A 22,601-nucleotide genomic window follows, 5' to 3' on the forward strand; every position below is an offset into this window, starting at 1 on the left:
GGACCATGAGGTATTTCATCAACGTGTCTTTGAGGCTCTGTCGAAGATTGACGTAGAGAACCTTGGCATTTCTGCATCCGTAGAAACATACGAACGATCTCTGTGTGATATCCTTGAGGACCTTGCACCTTTGAAGACAAGACGCCTGAAACAAAGAGAGAAATGTCCATGGTATAATGAAGAGATTCGGACTGCTAAGAAGGTGAGACGGAGGTTGGAAAGAAAGTGGAGAAAATGTAAATCCAAAGGAGAAGGCCAACTACATCATAAGAGATACCAAGAGCAATGCCGGATTGTTGTGAAGCTCATGAAGGAAGCGAAGACACAGTTCTACTCATCTGTTATTGAGAGCTGTTCATTAGATCAGAAAGCTTTGTTCACCATCATCGATGACCTACTCCAGAAGAAAGGCGATCCTGTGTTACCACAACTACCACCTGATGGGTCGTTAGCAAACAGATTCTCGGAGCATTTCTTGAACAAGATCAACACAATTCGTGATTCTTTTGTGCAGCATCACGATATCAGTGAGGCTTCGTCACATCGAGATCCGTATATGTGTAGTTTTGATTTGGTATCAGAAGCTGAAATTGAGAGAATCATCAAACAGTCACCCTCGAGCTCTTGTCACCAAGACCCCATTCCAACATGGCTAATCAAGGATCATCTCTCTGCATTTGTGCCATTTATTACAAAGTTGGTTAATGGGTCTTTTACCAAAGCTGTCTTTCCAGAGAACTTGAAACATGCTACGATTAGACCTCTACTTAAGAAGTCAAACTTGGATAAGGAGAGACTGGAAAACTACAGACCAGTAGCTAACTTGAAATTCCTTGGAAAAGTAATTGAAAGAGCGGCTACTGCTCGTATCCTCAGATGTGTAGTTGACCAATCTCTGCAGGATCCTTTCCAGTCGGCCTACAGGAAAAACCATTCAGTAGAGACAGCTGTCTTGCGAGTGACTAATGACATCCTCCGAGCCATGGATAGAGGCATGTTGACTGGCCTCGTTCAACTGGATTTGAGTTCAGCGTTTGATACGGTCGATCATTGTATTCTACTTCGCAGACTACAGGAAATTGGTATCAGTGGGTCAGCTCTGAGCTGGTGTCAGTCATACCTTGATGGTCGTACTCAATCAGTTCGCATTGGTGAGGATGACATCTCTGATCCAGTTTCTCTTGATTGCTCCGTACCTCAAGGCTCAGTGCTCGGACCACAAATGTTTTCCATGTACATTCTACCAATCTATGACATTATCAATCGGCATGATTTGATGTATCACATATACACTGACGACATTCAGCTGTATTTACCATGCTTACCTAATCAAACTGATGTGGACAACGTACTTGCTAGATTTGAGTCATGTGTAGCAGAGATCTCCAAATGGATGGGGCAGAACTACTTGAAAATCAACCAGGCGAAGTCTGAATTCATTTTCTTTGGCTCTTCCCAACAGATCAAAAAGGTCATCATTCCTAACCTAAAAATTGGTGATGTACATGTTGAGCCTGTTTCTAAAGTTCGCTCGCTAGGTTTGACACTTGATAGTACTATGTCTATGGAACCACAAATCTCTAGCTGCATCAGATCATCATTTTATCACATTAGGCAGATTCGTCGGATCCGGGATTACCTGAATCCCCATGCAACGAAGCAGGCAGTTCATGCTCTTGTCACATCACGTTTGGATATGTACAACAGTACTTTGGTTGGACTGCCTGATACTCAAATAAAACGACTACAGAAGGTCCAGAATTCTGCCGCACGACTTGTAAAGCGTTTAAAGTTGTCGGATCATATCACCCCAGTTCTCAAGGAATTACATTGGCTGCCTGTTAGGCAAAGACTTGCATATAAAGTTCTTTCCTTGGTCTTTAAACTGAAAACCAACCAGACACCAGTGTACCTATCAGATCTTCTGGAGTTGAAGAGATCGTGTAGACCCGGTCTTCGTTCAGGGAATGTTCACCAGCTCCAACAAGTTAGAGTGAAAAGGTCCTGGGGTGACAGATCTTTTTCTGTTGCTGGTCCCCGTTTGTGGAATTCAATCCCATCGGACATTAAGTCGTGCCAGTCAAGAGAGCTATTCCACAGCAAATTGAAGACTTACCTCATGAGGGAAGCATTTCCTTAACTGTTGTGTGATAAGGCCATTTTTTATTTTTTGACTACCAACTTAACTGATTGTGTATTTTTTCTTCTCAGTTTGTTCATTTTTATGTATTTATTGATTTCTGTTTTATATAAGTAGTTAATTGTGCGCCTTGAGTGTCATCGACAGATATGTGCGCTATACAAATCTTTAATTATTATTATTATTATTATTATTATATCTGGCTTCTATATCTGAGGACTTCAATATAAATACACTGAAGAAAACAGAGCATGATATTAAGTTTGCACTTACATCTGATGAAAATTCTACAATTTCAAACTGGCTGGATATATCGGGCAGTACCCCAGATATGAGAGCAAATACAGACACAGTAGAGAATGCAAGACTGTACAGGAGAGGCTTGTTGTCTCTCAACGACTCCATGAATGGATGACCCTGAATATGAAATAAAGATAATCAATGTTAAATTGAAAAGTGTGATCAGCTTGCATTAGTCCGACAATTAAAAAAAATCAAATCTCAGAGATCTGTCAATAATATGTGCCAACATCATGGACATTGTAATGTAACGGTTTATCATCATCTATGTTTCTAGCAACTCTCTATGTGTTCTAAAAAATACATGACTTTTGTTGTCATGGTTTCCAATTCACACACAAATCAGAGAAAAATTCATTATCAAGGACAGCTGAAAAGAAAATTGCAATTATGATCCCAATAAATTGAGCTTGTGATAGGCTTTCCAATCATCTCAATCAAAGTGATTTGAACCCTTAATTTTGATATCTCAACTAGAAATATGACTCATAAAAAAAGTTGGGAGGATGACTGATGATTTGTTTTCTATGTATGTACAGTGTATGTAGAAGTAAAATTACTGGTTCATTTTCACTTGGTGTACAAGCAGTTACATCTACTTAAACTAGTCAATTACCACATGGACTAAGCCAGTAGGGTTTTTAGTTGTTCTAATTTGGTCTAAACAAAACTTGGTCTAATAACCAATTTGTCTAGTGATCATTCAACACCAAGTTGGTCTAATTTCCCATTCATCTACTTATTAAGTTTTACTTTGTCAAATGTAAATTTAATTCATGAACAGTTTATCTAACCATATAGACTAAAAGGTGTTCAACCGAATTGATATAATAATAATAATACATGAGATTTATATAGCGCACTTTCCATCTTGATTAGTACTCAAGGCGCTCCAGAACAGAACAACAGAAACTATTTACATATAATACATATCTGAACAATAAGTCAATACCAGACTAAATGGTGTTCAACCAAATGGATTTTAATACAAAATGTTAAGAGGGCTAAATAATGATTAGACCAAATGTAGAGTAGATGCACTGGTTGTTCACAAAGTATGATTAGACCATTTAGGATGATGAGACCAATCGTAAAGTAGATTAAAGGTAGAAGACCAAGTGACAATTCAGGTATTTACCTTGTAATTGACAGCGAATGTGCTAATCTGTAACATCATGGAGAGAATATATACTGTGCTGTTTACAAGATTGGGTTCAAACTGTTTCTCAAGATCAGGAAATTCAGTCTCCCTACAAAACAAAATAAATGGACAGCATGAAAACAGTCATTTCAAATACAAAAAAAAAAAAAAAAATGTAACAAAGGCATGTGGCTCAAATTAAAACAAGGTTGGGTTCAAACTCTTTTGATCAGATTTTTGAAAGCATCTCAATGTGCCTATTTTTCATTAATTGAAATGATATTCTATTCTCATATTGTAACACAGTTCTGTGTATATTATACCCTCTCAATGCATATTAAGCCTTAACCCTTATTAAACTGGGGGGGGGGGGGGGGGGGGTCACTTTGACACCCCCTCGACAAATTTCGTCACTACGCCGTCGCGCCAATTTTTTTTACCGCACCGCTCACTGACTTTTTACTTTCAAGTCTTGCGCATCTTTTGAGACCAAATTTGCAACGCCCGGGTACGTGGTTCCGAAATTACGCAACATTTGGTAAGTGCATGTCAGACCCATTCTTCAAGCTATATAAATTGAGTTAAAGACAAAAGCTTACACAAAAAACCAAATTTACTGCAAATTTCATACGCTTATTTGCATAATTAATTAATAAAAAAATATAAACAATTAATATTTTGAAAATTTTTCTATACAGTCTTGTAGTTTACATCCGGCTCAACGCGTGTGCAAATTTTCGCGGCGATCGCGAAATCAGCGGCCGAGATCTGAGGGGGGGTCAAATTGACCCCCCCAGTATATACTGGTCCGAAATAGCCCAGTTAAGATAGGGTTAAAGCATGCCCTTTTTTCTTCTACTTTTGTATTTATTTTGAATGATTTAAATGTCAAACAAAGCGAAGGTTTTACTACATTTCTCCTCCTTTCAGGCATTTTTTAACAACACCATCATGTTCATATCTTGTTGTCCAGTAAGACCTTGGTGGTCAATGTTCATACATGTCCCACCATGATGAACATTGACCACCAATGTCATATCCCTATGACAAATGACCTCTCAACTGACCTGGGAGGTGACCTCGCTTTTGCTTCCTGTACAAGGTACATGAGGCTCATAAAATGGACAGCAAATTGAAAGATGACTGTTAAGATGGTGTAGACATTGAAGATATTTGGTAGAGGACGACTCCTTGATAATACCTTCAATGGCTGTTAGCAATCAGAAAAATGGAAAAGAATATGAGATGTTACTTGAGAAGAATCATGAAATCAAGGCAATTTTTAAATAAGCAGGGTTAAATGGGACAGTATGTTACTTAAAGAAAAAAAGGTAAATGAAACCGTGATAATCCAAGATTTCAGTTGCATTGCTATTATTTTACTTGTCATGCAAAAAAAAAATCGCATTAAAATTTGAACTCATACAAGAACAATACAGTAACGTTTCAATAACTGGTATCTACAATTAACATAAATCCCACGTCACAAATTTTCTTAAAACCCATGACTAAAACTGCCTACGTGAAGGGGTTTAAACTGCATTATTTGCCATAAGACATGATACTTTCAGTAAAGTTTGTTAAGGAACATAGATGGACTAAAGATTACTCAGAGAATTCCATCAATCAATCAATCAATCAATCAATCATTCTTTAAAGCAATTACAACCAACCAGCCTCAATACCTCAATTGCTTAAATCTGACCAGGTTTCTAACCCATAATGCAACATTCTGACCAGTGTAGTATTGTAATACAAAATAAATTTATACCCCAATAATTATGTTACCAAGTAAAAAAACAACAACTAAAAAAACATCTTTGTTTCTCGATACAAATAATATTAAAGGTCAAGTCCACCTCAGAAAAATGTTGATTTGAATCAATAGAGAAAAATCAGACAAGCACAATGCTGAAAATTTCATCAAAATCGGATGTAAAATAAGAAAGTTATGACATTTCAAAGTTTCGCTTATTTTTAACAAAATATTTATATGAACGAGCCAGTTACATCCAAATGAGAGAGTCGATGATGTCACTCACTCACTATTTCTTTTGTTTTTTATTGTTTGAATTATACAATATTTCAATTTTTACGAATTTGACGATTAGGACCTCATAGCCTGAAGCACAAAATGTTAAAATAATGGAATTCCACGTGTTCAGGGAGGAATGCAACTTCATTTCACATGACAATGACGAGAAAATAAAAATATTTCATATTTCATATAATAAAATACAAAAGAAATAGTGAGTGAGTGATTTCATCAGTTCCTCATTTGCATACCCACCGGGATGTGCATACATGTATAACTGTTTTGTGAAATGAAGCTAAACTTAAAAATGCCATAACTTTCTTATTTTACATCCGATTTTGATGAAATTTTCAGTGTTATGCTTGTTGAATTTTTCTCTTTTTATTCAAATCAAGTTTTTGTTGGGGTGGACTTGTCCTTTAAAGGCTAATTTATTCTCTGTATTGTCTCAAAAGTACATTTCTAGACTAGCTATTTATAACACACAGTACTGGTCCCGTTCACTTCCCCTTAAAATCCTGCAGTTGTAGATCAGTAAAGAGGTCCACTTGAAAGTGGAGAGACATTACCCAGAGAAATATCCCAAGATCATTTATCTCAACTGACCTTTGACCTTGATATAAAGAGGAAACAACCAGCCAATAAGAGGCCTTGTAGCGTGGCCTGGGCGTCGCTGTATTTGATGCCATCTAGATATAGAACACTTTGACTGTAGGCTAGGATGAGAGCGTTTAGTGCTAGAATCTTGAACATTTGAAGAGTGGTGACCAACGTACAGCGGCCTTGTTTAATGATGTGACACACTGAGGAGAGAGGGAGAACGGAACTCGGTCTTAGTTTAGTGCAAATTATAGTACATGTATTATCAGGTAGATGAATTGAATTAATATAAAAAATATTTGTTTTCCCCTTTATACAAGAAAAGCTACACACATATAAATGAATATGTATACTGGAGTATCTGCATACATGTAGCTCCCATTCTGGGGCCCAAGTTGAACATTAAGGGGGGGGGGGTAGCCCTGTTTTGCTATAGTAGGCCACTTTATAATTCTTGCCACTCCTTACCCAGGTACATGAATAATTACTTGTTATCAAACGGATCAATGCATGCTTTCCAGGTAGTGAAGGGTGTACGTTGTATCACAGTTATCCACTCACTAGATCACAACATGCTAAAACAGCTTCAGACCTCATAGGGGAAGATTCTTTAAATATCAAAGTTTTGAATGATTATTTTCATGTCAATAAATCTAAAACCCCTGATGATTGTAATCAGCAGTGCCAGTTTTACTTTTGGAGAGGGTATGAATTTACTATTTATTTATTAATTGGATTTAAATTTTGATCTTAAATCTTTAATTGGATTTAAGTTTTGATAAAGAATACTGTAATTACATTTTTGTTCATTTGCTTTGTTATATTGTACTTCATGAAATTTTGTAAATTGACTTTCAGCATGTGCTGCTGGTCAATTTTTATGTACATATATACCAATAATATACAAATAATGAATATTTATGAGTGCAATGGACAGAATACTTCATGAGGTGAAAGATGAAATGATCCATTCAACGAGGCGTAGCCGAGTTGAATGGATCATTATTTCATTTTTCACCGAGTTCGGTCTGTTGATTGTTACGTCATTACAACATGCGCACTGATGGTGCATGCATGAGCTGCAATCTCGGTGCGCGAGTGCAATGGACAAAAGCGTATGGATCCAAAATTGCACGGTTGATGACGTCATTGCAAACTGGGCTGAAAGAACGATATCACACAACCAATCAAATCACAAGGATCTATCTAGGTGTCATATAAATAATAATAATTAATAGGGAGTTATCTTGGAAAGCAATTATGCCAATATCATGTATGCAATACCAGAGGAACAAATATCATGGACGATTGCTCCTATACAGTAAATTCACATTAAATGATAGGTTTCAATAGATGCATGGAAGCTTAAGGGTTAACCTGTACACAAAACATTGAAATGAGTTTGAGAAGTATGCTCAAGTAGAGACTCACCACATTGCACTGATGATAATTTAGAAGTGAAGGGTGATGCTATACTTGCATCTCCTAACTTGACTACTTGAGCTTGGTCCTGCTCCTCCATTTCTTTCAATAAGTTATTTAGTTTTTTCTGTGGATGACATAACAGATAACATGTAGTAATACTTTACCCCATCATCATTATGGTAATTTTCATCATCATCACCATCATCATTGTCATCGTCATCATCATCATCATCATTACCTTCATCATCATCGTCATCATCGTCAGCATCATCGTCATCATAATTGTCATCATCATCATCATAATCATCATCATCATCATCATCATCACCATCATCATCATAATTATCATAATCATCATCATCATCATCACCATCATCATAATTATCATCATAATTATCATCATCATCATCATCACCATTGTCATCATCATCATCATCATAATTATCATCATCATCACCACCATCGTCATCATCACCAGCATATCGTCATCATAATTATCATCATCATAATCGTCATCATCACCACCACCACCACCACCACCACCACCATCTTCGTTGTCGTCATCATCATCATCATCATCACCAGCATCATCATCATCATCCTTATCACCACTACAAGCATGATGAGATTTGTTAGATCTTAGTCTGTGAAATGGCAAAAACAGCTTCCTAACGGCTAACCAATACATACATTTTGTGACCTAGTAAGGTCCTCTCCTTTAGCGATAGCCCTCTGCCGAGCTGCTCGTCCTCCTCCCCCATGCCTTCCCCCTCCATGATGAGAGGCGGATGGTATCCTCTCTGGGCCAGAGGAATTCTTAACTTGTTTATTTTCCCCTCCTGTCTCTGCTGTCTGGAGTTGGAAGTAGAAAAAATGATGAGCACAATATTGATAAATGAATCTGATTTTTTACAAATCACAATACAATCATTTAATCATGTATTTCAAATACATATGCCATCATTTGTGGGTTGACAACTTTTTCGTTGATAGCACCTCTGTAAGAATTGAAAAATTAAAGAAATATTTAACTGGACAATGAATCCCTAATACTGAGAAGTATATAGATTAGTCATCAGGACAAGCAGTGACATCTAAGGAAAACCTGAGTGTTTATTGAGGTTTGTAATCACTTTAAAGAGATAAACTTTGGTCAGCCAATCTCTTAAGTGAAGGAGTGACGTCACATTAAGGAAGCAACATGTACAAATGACTCTTCCTTGAGCCATGTTATGAACTGGGATCCTTTAGTGGTGACACTATCATCGGCCAAATCCTTGCCAAGGGTGTTCAGAAAGACAGAAACTAAATTCATTTTCTTAGTCTGCGGGCAAATTAGTGCCCGTTAGGTGGGTGGAATATTGAGTACCAGTGGGAATACAAGTAATAGAAGGTACCAACTGGCGCTGACCACCATAGTGATAACAATGATCTATAGAAATGAAGTCTACCAAGAGCTTAAAATGTTCTGTTTTTATGTTATAGTCAACTAAAGAGTTCTCAGTATTTCAATCATTGTTTTCCCATACTTAATTCAATTAATTTTAAAAGAATTATTTTGCATTTGTAATATTGAATTGCCACATATGTTCAGAGATTGAATCATTGAGATAAATAAAATAATAAATAGTCTGCATCTGCTCAGGTCATGCAAACAAAACAAATTTCCAAACTGAGCTCTGAAACATAAAGCTAAGCAATTAATTGTGGGGCCGATTTTTACAATGAATCAGACACATTAGTCAATCAATCTTAGATATCAACTCCAAAATCAATCATTAAGCTTTATGTTAAAGGGCCCTTACAGTGAAATTGTCAAAATGAATTGATATATTTTACCTCTTCTTTTGGCTTTTTCCTATCTCGTAAAAACCTTTCTGGAACATTTGAAAGAAGTGCAACACCTGAAAGAAATAGGAAAATGATGAAAATAGCGGCTTAGGATAAATGATATGAAGCTTAGGACCAAGTACAAATATACAAGGAGGATTGCTTTAAAAAAACCTAAATACAACCGATTTACCAAAGTATGAATGCCAAACCATTCTATCAATTATGATATTTCATATTTCAAAAAATTCATTCTTAATATCAAGAGATAATTTGCACTGTTGAAAAAAAATTCTTGATATCAAGAAATTTATTGATTACTCAAATGGTAAACCATGACCAAGCATTAATAACATTAATTTTGATTGATAATGAAATATAAATCTTACAATCTTGTTCTCACAGTTATACATCAGTTATCAAAAACTTATCAGCCATTGAGCAAGGACTTAAAAAAAAAATTGAAAGTTCATGAAACACATTCTTTAATCTAATCAAAGTATTATTATCTTTGGTTTATACACCTTTATACCACTAACTCAACAAAACTTACCAACATGTGCATGCTTTAGAGCTCCTACATCATTGGTACCATCTCCACACATAAGGGTCGTATATCCAAGACTCTTTAGTGTGGTAATTACATACTCCTAAAGAAAAGAATAAATAGATAAGAGTTTGTACAATAAGCAGCATTACTAGTAGTAGGAGTAACCTGAAAATTAAAATGAAAAAAAAAAAGAATAACAAAAATACACGTTTTTAAAAGAACACTTAAGTTGTTTAATGCATCGTCATGAAAGTACATGCTGAATTACAACTTAAGAGTGGAATGGAATTTAAAATCTGGAATAGACCTCACCTTTTGTTTGGGTGCTACTCGTGCAAACACTTTAACTCTTGGTAAAATTCTGTTCAGGAAAGATATGTTGGTGGTTTGTAGGTGGGTTATAGCCTGAAAATAAGAGAAAAAAGAACATTTGATTATATAATTTCATTAACTCTATGAAATAATATTCCAACTTCAATGAGAACTGCAGCAACTTTTACAATCCTTAATTTCAACATATTGGAGAGCTCATAGACCTTAACTTCAGGTTTAACACAAAACTCTACAAACTTTATTGATTTTGCATTTTTGTTATCCTATTAGCAATGTGATCAAGATTTGTGATATCACATCTGAACAAGTTTCACTTTTGTGTACTCAATATATACCAAAACACAATTCACATGAAAATTAAGTACTACATGTAGGTTCATCGACCCTAAACCTTGGTCATGTGAAACTCAAGCATGGTTATCAGTGATACTTGGATTACCCTAATTGTCCAAGTCTGATGATTTCAGTTTTTATACTTCTTAAGTATAAAGAGTATAAAGATGACATTTCATGTTGACAACACCGCTGTCAGAAAAGTGGCGCCCATAGTCTCGCTCTGCTATGCAGGTGAAGCAAAGATTACATATCAATCAACATATTACCTGTCGGAATATAGAAATAGACATATACATCACAAAGCTTGGTCGCTTTGCTAATGGGATACCCTCCATAGCCATAGTAATATCGACATTCAAATGCTCATAACTTTCTTATTGTCTGTCATACTGTTCTCAAACTTTCACTGTTCTTATTCTTTGATTTGTCTGTTTTCATACAAGCTAACTTCTTTCAAGGGTTTCATTCTCCTGATGCTGAGTTAATCCTACCTCTCCGGTGAGACATAGATCACTGGCCAATAGGAGGCGCACTTCCTCTGCAGATGGTATCATGGGATACGTCACTGTGTCATCGATGGACTGCCAATGCCATTCATCATATTCTGCAGAGATGAAAGTAGTCAGAAATTAGGCATAAAAAAAACAAGACGTTCACAGCATTTTCAATGTTTTTCTATTGTCTGTTTTGCTTTTATGTGATTCAATGAAATGATATCAAATATAAATCTCAAATGATTTGTCTTGAAAAGAAATTTTTAGAATTGGTATAAAAGATATCACTCTTGTGAATACAGAGTATGCAAACACATGCAAACATTATAGCACTACAACAGAAAATGCAAATTTATTCTCAATAATGCCACTCGTGATCCATATTATAAGTACAAAATATGTTGGAAGTACACAGGTTAAATATTTATAAGCTTCATGTTTTGATTAATTCATGGCCTGATAAATTTCATCAATGTTTTGAATTTATCATAATGTTAAGTTCTTCCTAGATCAGATTGTTATATAATTTAGGGGGTCTTCTTAGCAAGGATGCCAATTCCTTTTTAAAATGGCTGTCTTGTTGAATTGAAATTGCAAGGATTTGCATGTTTGTTCATCAATGTAAGAACTCTGAAATATGGGTTTCTCATCCATAATACCATTTGTCTATTGCAATTGAAATCAAACAAGATTACAATATATATCATATTATTACAACTTCTATTTGCCTATTCATATTTTTACTTGTCATTTCTACTCAAATATAAATCCCTATAACCCATTAATTCAGATGATTACCTACCATTCTCAGTGGGTGGTTTGAGGATAAGAGTGTGTGGTTTCTTGGTGAAGCGTAGTTCCTTGGCGACGTGGCAGGCAGTCAGAGGGTTATCACCAGTAATCATGGTAGTCTACAGGTATCAAACAAAAAAAGAAAATGAAAAAATCGTTGAATTGATAATAGAAAGAGGTATTCATGATGAATAAAAGATGGTGTTACTGTCAACGTACCCCCCCAAAAAAAAACCTCCCATAGTAAAAGGTAAAAAAATGCCCCATAACTCATAATAAAGGTATACCATCCCACATTTTTCAAATAATCCTAATTCCTTTCACTATCATGACTATATTTGTCATAACAGAATTCTTTGACATTGCCATCAACATCAACGCACACATCACAATCACAATATCACCATCATAATCTTCACCATAATCATCACCAAAGCACTATTATCAGTAGCAACAAACACCACCAACACCACCACCACTACCACCACCACCACCGCCATCACCACTATTACCACTATCATCACTATCACCACCAACACCATCATGACACCACCACCACTACCACCACCTACACCGCCACCACCACTATTACCACTATCATCACTATCACCACCATCACTGCAAATGATCATCACCACCACCACCATCACCATCACAATCAATCATAATCATCACCACCATCATACCATTTGTTACCATCATTATCAGAATTACAGTGGTGTTTTGATCCTTACATAGTGAGAAGCATGCTGGATCTCCTTGATCGCTGCTTTCGAATCAAATTTCAGAGGACAAGAAATGATGACAAAACCAACAAAAGTCAGCTCTTTTTCAACCTCATCACGAGACAGGTCACGCAGCTAAGAGAGGAAAGGAAATGACCATGAGATCATAGAGTATTTAATAATCAAATGTATACCAAAGTAAACCAGTATCTCTAAAACAAAATCAAGGTACCAAATGAGGAAGGAACATGAATCGAAATATGAAAGTCAAGGGTTTGATATCGGACATGGCAATTATACACTTTGGTTAAAGGGGAAGTTCACCCTGACAAAAAGTTTATTGTAAAAATAGCGGAAAAAATAATAAAAAATATTGCCGAAGGTTTGAGAAAAATTCATCAAATAATTAAAAATTTATTAGAATTTCAATTATTTGATTTGTGACGTCATATGCGAGCAGCATTCCTACATAGCGAATGGTAAAAAATCTATGAAATGTCATTTTCTCAGAAAATTGAAAATGGTTTTCATTGTACCTTTTGTATATCAATAGACAAATCATTTCACACCCGATCATGAATAGAAAACAAAATTAAGTCATCAGGAACCATACAAAATTTGAAATTCATGCATTTTATATTACATAACACATGGGGCAGCTGCTCGTTTATGACGTCACAAATCCAAAACTTTGAACTCTAATAACTTTCTTACTCTTTAACGGATTTTCCTCAAACCTTCACCAATATTTTTTTACTATTTTTTCTGCTATTTTTACAACAAAGTTTTCTTCAGGGTGAACTTCCCCTTTAAGAAGTTTATGCCACCACAAGGCATTCTAAGAATGAGAATTATATTAAGAATAACAATCATTAATTGTTACTGCAAGATGCCTACACATCACAAGCTAAGGAGTATATGCACTTTGGATTCTGGATATGATTCATGGAAGGAGACAAGTTTTTTCTTCAATGAAACATCTTTTGCACAAGGAATTAGCATAACTACACTTGGATTAATAAAGTTTCATGTCTTAAATCTATATACAGCAATGACAGACGCAACACAAAGAGCTACTTCATCCAGGTTCTAAGGTCTCACCTGTTGTGAAGACATGTGACCTAGCTTCCTGTGTCCGAGGGCTAGCACCCTGGCACCTTGCCTAGACATCTGTGAGTGAACTTCATCATAGTTTTCAGGAACAACTGAGAACTGTGGAATGTGACCAAGACAATGTAAAATTTATTAGAGTGGTTTATGATTCATGCCAAAATATTTGAACTTTCATATGAGACATACACATTGGGTCTGTTTTATAAGACTAACAGCTATGGTAACCACCATGGAAACCTTCCATTATGAAGAGTGAGACAGGCCTATGTGAGTACTTTAAAACAACTGTATTTAATGCTTTATTCATGTAATACAGCCAAACCTGTTAAAGCTTCTACCTGTATTAGAATGGCCACCTGTCTATAAGGACCACGAGTTTGGTTCCCCTTGAAACATGAATTTCAGAAACCGGGGGGGGGGGGGGGGGGGGGGGGGGTGGTTCATGAAAGAACTTATCAGACGCTATCCGACATGTCTTATCTGAGAGTTACCATAGTAACAGTGCTTCTAAGCCAACCACATTCAAAGACTTTGTCAGATCTGACAACTTGTCGGACCAAAAATGTTGATGAAATGCTCTCCGATCATGAAGACCACATGCTCATGAAGATCAATTTTCTAGAGTCCCTTGTGTAGTCTTTATGTACAGGTTTCTCTGTGTGTAAATGCAATGACTGAAGGCTAGATTACTGACTGTTTCCTACCATTGATCTTAGCGTTTCTGGGGCACCCTTGACGGAAGCCAGATATGTGCAGTCTACGGAGCCATGTTCCTGGAGAGAAGCAATCACTGCCATCCTCTTGAGGGCGCTAGAGAAGTGAAAGCGTTGGACGATCTTCAGGGGCTGACTGCGGATTCGATGGGGGATCACAACATCACCTGCAGTAATAGGAAAGATGTTTCCATGTATTGAAGAGTATCATTGTCATTGACCTATGCCAGGGAAGTTGACCCTGACCTATTGAAGAAAGAACGCAATCCCTCAGTATTTCCCAAAATTTCTTTGGCTGAAAGGAATTCTGATTGGTACATATGAATTCACAACCAAGATTCCAATTAGCAGTTTTGGGGCCGTATGATCGTTGATTAGAGGAAATGTTTTATTTCATGCATAACTGAGCATAATTAATTCATTAAATGAAAAATCTTTTTATTATAAAAAAATTAACCATACAGCCTTGTAGATTTTACCGCACACTACCACTGTGCAAATTTTTGCGGCGCTCGCACTATCGAAGACCGAGGCCGGGGTTCCGCCCCCCCTCCCGGCTGTGAGAGTGGTCCAAATAACCCGGCTCTTTTAGGGTTAAAGAAGTGCTCCCCAAAAAGCTGTCCTTGGTGAGGAGTGTACTGTGTCTGGTGGTTACAATGAAGTGTCATTCTTGGTACAAAGAATACTGTACACTACAGGTAAACTGGCATTAGTTGACCTCCATTATGTAAGTCAAATATTCACCCAATATACACTACTTGCCAAACGAATTCCAGGTGTATGTTACCTTAAGTTAACTATATATATTAAAACTATTCAGAAATATTTTTTCAGTAAACTGATAAATTCTAAAGTGTTACCCTTGGTGAGTGTCCAGTCCACAGCGGTCAGTGTGGCCTTCTCCAAAGGATCACCTACCAGGGTATCGTCCAGCTGGGCCAGGGAGTGACAGGTAGCAAGCACCTGCACAGTGTCTAAGGGCACCTCGGTGATGGTGCAAAGCTTGTCTTTACCCCTGCAAGGTGAGAGAAGGTAAAACAATAGTCAGAGATGACAGTGATAATGATGGTGATGATTCAATGCAATTCAATTCCATTCAATTTGGTGCGATGATTATACAAATGACATAAATCATTTTGAAGCCTGCCACTGATAAGCTTTATGAAACCAGGGCCAGGGGTTTCTCTATCAATCAGATAGCAGGATTTCAGTACCTTGTAACAGTTATTTCATATTGCAATCAATGAATACATTTATGAAACAGGGTCTTGAGATCAACGGAGAAAAAGATAAAGTACTTACGGTAAACCCGCTACTCCCTCCACCACTAGGTTATCACTTGTGAGTGTTCCAGTCTTATCAAAGCAACAGATGTCAACCTTACCAGCAAACGGGATACGGAATGGCTCTGTGCAGTATACACCTGGTCAAAATAAAGTAAGAAAATATGCAAAACAAAAAAAGCACTGGTTAAAACGTGCACTTACAGTAATCATTGGTAGGGAGTGAATATTGATTAGAAACTAATGTAACATAGTTTCAGAATGTCTGACTTGAATGTACACTTGTAACTCGTAGAATAATGCACCTTCAGACAATTTCAGCATCTGTGAACTACCCCCATCATCATCATCATCATAATCCTCATCATCATTACAATCACTACCACCATAAGTCAACAGCTAGAGAGAGAGCTCAATCACAAGTTCTGTGGCAGGCACAGAGCCGGGTACAACAGCACCTCCACTTCTACTAGCGATTTTACCTAGTCTTGTGAGTGCAAGCAACGATGAGTTGAAAGCGAGGGATAACTCAATGGGGAGCTCTGGGGGGGGGGGGGACCACTGAGGTAAGACAACACCACCACCACCACCATCACTAACACAACCACCACCACTACCACTTCTACAAAGGATCTTACCTAGTCTGGTGAGTGCAAGCAGCGATGAGTTGACAGCAAGGGATAACTCAATGGGGAGCTCTGGGGGGGACCACTGAGGTAAGACAACACCACCACCACCACCATCACTAACACAACCACCACCACTACCACTTCTACAAAGGATCTTACCTAGTCTTGTGAGTGCAAGCAACGATGAGTTGAAAGCGAGGGATAACTCAATGGGGAGCTCTGGGGGGGGGGGGACCACTGAGGTAAGACAACACCACCACCACCACCATCACTAACACAACCACCACCACTGCCACTTCAACTAGCAATCTTACCTAGTCTGGTGAGTGCAAGCAACGATGAGTTGAAAGCGAGGGATAACTCAATGGGGAGCTCTGGGGGGGGGGGGACCACTGAGGTAAGACAACACCACCAGCACCACCATCACTAACACAACCACCACCACTGCCACTTCTACTAGCAATCTTACCTAGTCTGGTGAGTGCAAGCAACGATGAGTTGAAAGCGAGGGATAACTCAATGGGGAGCTCTGGGGGGGGGGGGACCACTGAGGTAAGACAACACCACCACCACCACCATCACTAACACAACCACCACCACTACCACTTCTACAAAGGATCTTACCTAGTCTGGTGAGTGCAAGCAGCGATGAGTTGACAGCGAGGGATAACTCAATGGGGAGCTCTGGGGGGGGGGGGGACCACTGAGGTAACACAACAGCACCAGCAACACCACCACCACTAACATAACCATTTCTACAAAGGATCTTACCTAGTCTGGTGAGTGCAAGCAGCGATGAGTTGACAGCCAGGGATAACTCAATCGGGAGCTCTGGGGGTACCACTGAGGTAACACAACACCACCACCACCACCATCACTAACACAACTACCACCACTACCACTTCTACTAGCGATCTTACCTAGTCTGGTGAGTGCAAGCAGCGATGAGTTGACAGCGAGGGATAACTCAATGGGGAGCTCTGGGGTAACACAACAGCACCAGCAACACCACCACCACCAATACCACTTCTACTAGCGATCTTACCTAGTCTGGTGAGTGCAAGCAGCGATGAGTTGACAGCGAGGGATAACTCAATGGGGAGCTCTGGGGTAACACAACAGCACCAGCAACACCACCACCACCAATACCACTTCTACTAGCGATCTTACCTAGTCTGGTGAGTGCAAGCAGCGATGAGTTGACAGCGAGGGATAACTCAATGGGGAGCTCTGCGGTAACACAACACCACCAGCAACACCACCACCACCAATACCACTTCTACTAGCGATCTTACCTAGTCTGGTGAGTGCAAGCAATGATGAGTTGACAGCGAGGGATAACTCAATGGGGAGCTCTGCGGTAACACAACACCACCAGCAACACCACCACCACCAATACCACTTCTACTAGCGATCTTACCTAGTCTGGTGAGTGCAAGCAATGATGAGTTGACTGCAAGGGATAACTCAATGGGGAGCTCTGCGGTAACACAACACCACCAGCAACACCACCACCACCAATACCACTTCTACTAGCGATCTTACCTAGTCTGGTGAGTGCAAGCAGCAATGAGTTGACAGCGAGGGGTAACTCAATAGCAAGCTCTGGGGGTACCACTGAGGTAAGACAACACCACCACCACCACCACCACCACCACCACTTCTACTAACGATCTTACCTAGTCTGGTGAGTGCAAGCAGCAATGAGTTGACAGCGAGGGATAACTCAATAGCAAGCTCTGGGGGTACCACTGAGGTAAGACAACACCATCACTAACACAACCACCACCACTACCACTTCTACTAGCGATCTTACCTAGTCTGGTGAGTGCAAGCAGCGATGAGTTGACAGCGAGGGATAACTCAATGGGAGCTCTGGGGGTACCACTGAGGTAAGACAACACCACCACCACCACCATCACTAACACAACCACCCCCAATACCACTTCTACAAAGGATCTTACCTAGTCTGGTGAGTGCAAGCAGCGATGAGTTGACAGCAAGGGATAACTCAATGGGGAGCTCTGGGGGTACCACTGAGGTAAGACAACACCACCACCACCACCATCACTAACACAACCACCACCACTACCACTTCTACAAAGGATCTTACCTAGTCTGGTGAGTGCAAGCAGCGATGAGTTGACAGCAAGGGATAACTCAATGGGGAGCTCTGGGGGTACCACTGAGGTAAGACAACACCACCACCACCACCATCACTAACACAACCACCACCACTACCACTTCTACAAAGGATCTTACCTAGTCTGGTGAGTGCAAGCAGCGATGAGTTGACAGCAAGAGATAACTCAATGGGGAGCTCTGGGGGGACGACTGAGGTGAGGATGAGGGTGCACTCCAAGAAAAGCTTGTACTTATTCCGACTTGGATCCTTCGTTCCTACAGGATTCACGAACGAGGAGAGGTTTAATTTTTCATCTACACAGACTGTCTACTTTCCATTTGGTCCAGTCCCACAGGGTATTATCCTAGTTCGTCAACAACCAGTGCCGGCCGCACAGTAACGTTATTAGCCTAACAGAGCGCCAACAGTAAGCTCACTCACACCTTTCGGATTGTTCAGTCAAAACAATTATTTCAATGTGTAAGTAATGCATTGTTGTAACATTAGGAATCGCTTCCACATTACCAGACCTGCCAACCTCTGGGAATGAAAAACTGTATTCTGTGATAAAAAAAACTGTATTTTTCCCCAAAAAAGTGTATTTCATAATAAAATGCTTGGCGCACTCGCTCATCGCGGCGCTCAAACTGCATGCAAGCTAAAATGCGCACTGCTCTTGCAGCTGAAAAAAAAAACATTAAAACATGTGTATATCTTCACCCTGGTTTGAACAAAATGATTGAAAAAAAAACAAGTTACCTGAAATTACATTGATCTAATAACCATATTTGTGCACGTTTTATGAAATAGAGACATATAGAGATTATTTTTCTCAATAAATTACGATTTAGTTAAAAAAAAAAAAAAACTATTTAAAAAAAAAAAAAAAATTTTAAAACAAAAAAACGTATTTTTCAAAGAAAAAACGTACTGCCGTATTTTGGTTGCAAAAACGTACTAAATACGGCTAAAACGTACTGGTTGGCAGGTCTGCATTACCGATTGTAACAGGGACTCTGTTAGCACACTGTTAGCGCTACCAACGTTTCGGTGCGGTCAGTACAGTTTGTCAAACAACTTGATCTAATTGCTATTTAGCCCATGCAACATCTTGTCTTATTTACAGTTAGGCTATCCCCATTTTGTCTAATATCCACTTGGTTTAACACCATTTAGTCTATATAGTTAGTTGAACTGTTTATGAAATAATCAAGAGACTAAGTGGAAAATAGACTAGGCGTTAAGGTAAATGAATTACTCTAAATGGGTATTGGATAAAGAAGTTTAGATCACACAGCAATGAGAATAGACCAAATGTGTTTAGTCCATATGGTATTAGACTATCTGGGAGGTAAACCAACTGATTGTAGAATTATTTGAAATTCCTGATCTAGTGATATTTTGCTTTTTGAAAAAGATTTTCCCAAACTTGTAATTGTTTTAAAATTCACTGACTGAGACAAACTCTGAATAAGCGTATCCAAACTGCTATCATTTTCTTACTTTGGACACGGGCGTCATATCTTATGTTTGCATCACTATCTAATTAGCTTTAAAAATAAATTTATACAAGATTGTGGGTTAATCATAGATTTAAAGGTATACATGTATGTTCTCAGGATTCAAGACGGTGCTGTTGGACATAGGTACAGGTTGCGGATGGCGCCAACAGACCAATGACAACATTATGTGACGCTTACACATAAGCCATGTTCTGAATACCCGAACTCTGATTCTCAGTTCATATATGCTTTGGCTGCTGTTCGAAGATCTTGGCAGCTTAGCTCTCTGCCTTCTGCTGTGTAAATTGATGACAGATGATGTTTGGGCCAGGGTCGAAGTTACCAGAAGCACCGCGTACATGTACTGTGCATGTGCTTCACGACTGGCTGATGATTAACAGCTGTATGCAATTCAAGTTGATGATTTTTGTAATGATGAAATGGTCCTACGGCACCATCTTGACCCCCGGGAACATACCTTGTTTTCTGAGAGGTATGAGAGCTTTTCTGAGATATAAAAGCATGTTCTCACCTTCTATCCAGACATATGAAGCAGCAGCAATGGCAAAGATGAGTAGGAAGAGAATAAAGAGGAATGTTTCTAGATTGTTGGCTGTCACTCGCTTTACTCCATAAAGGATTGTGCTCAGTAATTTACCCTGGGGAGAAACCAAGTTAATAATTAACATTTTTGACATTCATTATAAAGTTCATGTAGCAGTAGCAGTAGTAGTACTAGCAGTGATAGAAGAGGTAGTTGTCATAGAAATAATAGTATTTGCTGACGTTGAGGTAGTAGTAGTTGCTGACGTTGACGTAGTAATAGTAGTAGTTGCTGACGTTGACGTATTAATTGCAGTAGTAGTAGTGGTACATGTAGTAGTAGTACTCAATGACACATGTAATCATTATAATCACAAAAAAATAATAAGTCATTACTTATCGCAACTTTAATCAATGACAGAAATATAATCTGGTTCAGTGATCTAGGGTTCTAAAGGGTATTACAATTTATTTTATCTAACAGGTTATGAAATCAAACAACATATTGATAAGGATCAGGCTACAAAATTTTCTGCCAACTGTGACTAAACTCAATTCATATGCAAACAAATCTTTTAAAAAATATATGCAGAATGTGATTTATCAATGTGATTTTGGCTAAATTCTCTTTCAAGTCACACAAACATCTAAAAATTTTACTAACCTGGGAAGTGTTAAATCCAGTTCTTAATACGTAAGCAATGCAGCCATTATCGGTAGCTGTAAGTGAAAAAAAGAAATACAAAATTATATTGGTTATTAAATGAGAGACCAATTTCTTCAAAAACTAGTCTAATAGGTTCAGACTGAGTGGGAATGAAATTTCAAAACAGAATTCATAGGTAAAATAGAATATCATCCTTCTATTTTCTCCTTGGACTATTTGGTCAATTGATTGAAAGGGATTGAAATGAAATTATTGTAATGAACTCAAAAAAGAAGAGAGGAAAAACAACAGTGGGTGGCAGAAGATTTGGCATCTGAGAAGTTGTCAGTACAGACAAATTGTCACCTTCCCGCACAAAGGCCGTTAGCGCCGCCTTCCCGCACAAGGGCCATTAGCGTGCACTGCACGTCAAAGGCCATTATCGTGCAGTGAACAGTGCGGGCTAACGGCCCTTGTGCAAGAAGGCGACACGCAGTCCGCGTTAACGGCCCTTGTGCCGGAAGGCGACGCTAACGGTCTTTGTGCGGGAAGGCGATGACATTTCTTTGGGTTTGATTGGCTGAGAAGCACAGGGGGATAAGGGGGAGGGTGGTATTCCATGGAAAGATTTGTTGCAAATTTTTCTGACAACTGTTATAAGCTACAGAAATTCTTGTAGCTGATTGGCTGAGAGCGATTAATTACTGACAAAATGCTTAAAGAAATGATTTCCATTTTACTCTAAATGTTACTATAACTGTCAGATAATGACAACTTATCAAAACTTTCTAAAAACACCCCCCCCCCCCCTGTTCGTAGTGACAGCCATTGTACCTTTGAGTCCTGGGGCTGACTTGTTAGGAGGGGTATGCTGGACCACTTTAGTACCTCCAGAAAGGACATGAAGTTTGCTATCAAACTGGAGATCCAAGATTCGATCTGGTTCTAGTCCTTCTACTGGCTCCTAAATGATGAAATGGGTGAAATAAATGAATATATTTTGTAATACATTGCATCACCTTCCATCCATACATGTAGAAATCCTGAATAACTCTATAAGCCTAAACTAAATATAAGCCCACTATCAAAATCCTTACTTATTTTTCCTTTCAGAATTGAAAAATTGTAATATCACTTTTCAGGTAGCAAGGAAAGAAAATGCAGGGAGATTATTTAGGTGGGGATATCAAAGGAAAATTTAGGGGGACATTGCATGTTGGTATTTTCATTTTTATTTCCTAATTCTAGTTTTTACTGATTTAATCTTTAGATTTTTTCAATTTGTTATTTCATTAATTTCATTTCATTTTTTTTTCTTCATGTCATCATTCTAACCTATGCCAATG

The 22,601-nt window shown here is 38.4% G+C and overlaps 1 protein-coding gene across 1 annotated transcript in view; it reads right to left on the reverse strand.

Moving 5' to 3' along the window:
• The window catches only part of LOC135156827 (endoplasmic reticulum transmembrane helix translocase-like), a 34,574-nt gene that overhangs the window by 3,253 nt on the left and 8,720 nt on the right, over positions 1 to 22,601 (reverse strand). Inside the window, exons 7-26 of the mRNA XM_064110437.1 lie at positions 22,090 to 22,219; positions 21,274 to 21,329; positions 20,599 to 20,725; positions 18,702 to 18,839; positions 15,830 to 15,950; positions 15,388 to 15,542; positions 14,519 to 14,694; positions 13,803 to 13,913; positions 12,711 to 12,836; positions 11,987 to 12,095; positions 11,182 to 11,294; positions 10,334 to 10,426; positions 10,025 to 10,121; positions 9,481 to 9,545; positions 8,332 to 8,493; positions 7,648 to 7,765; positions 6,223 to 6,419; positions 4,649 to 4,791; positions 3,579 to 3,690; positions 2,414 to 2,557 (exon numbers count right to left, since the gene is read on the reverse strand). Of these exons, the coding sequence (XP_063966507.1) occupies positions 2,414 to 2,557; positions 3,579 to 3,690; positions 4,649 to 4,791; positions 6,223 to 6,419; positions 7,648 to 7,765; positions 8,332 to 8,493; positions 9,481 to 9,545; positions 10,025 to 10,121; positions 10,334 to 10,426; positions 11,182 to 11,294; positions 11,987 to 12,095; positions 12,711 to 12,836; positions 13,803 to 13,913; positions 14,519 to 14,694; positions 15,388 to 15,542; positions 15,830 to 15,950; positions 18,702 to 18,839; positions 20,599 to 20,725; positions 21,274 to 21,329; positions 22,090 to 22,219 (2,493 nt within the window). The remainder of the gene's footprint in view (positions 1 to 2,413; positions 2,558 to 3,578; positions 3,691 to 4,648; positions 4,792 to 6,222; positions 6,420 to 7,647; positions 7,766 to 8,331; positions 8,494 to 9,480; positions 9,546 to 10,024; positions 10,122 to 10,333; positions 10,427 to 11,181; positions 11,295 to 11,986; positions 12,096 to 12,710; positions 12,837 to 13,802; positions 13,914 to 14,518; positions 14,695 to 15,387; positions 15,543 to 15,829; positions 15,951 to 18,701; positions 18,840 to 20,598; positions 20,726 to 21,273; positions 21,330 to 22,089; positions 22,220 to 22,601) is intronic.

This window comes from Lytechinus pictus, chromosome 15 (genome assembly GCF_037042905.1).
Source record: "Lytechinus pictus isolate F3 Inbred chromosome 15, Lp3.0, whole genome shotgun sequence".
In the NCBI taxonomy this organism is placed as follows: Eukaryota; Metazoa; Echinodermata; class Echinoidea; order Temnopleuroida; family Toxopneustidae; genus Lytechinus; species Lytechinus pictus.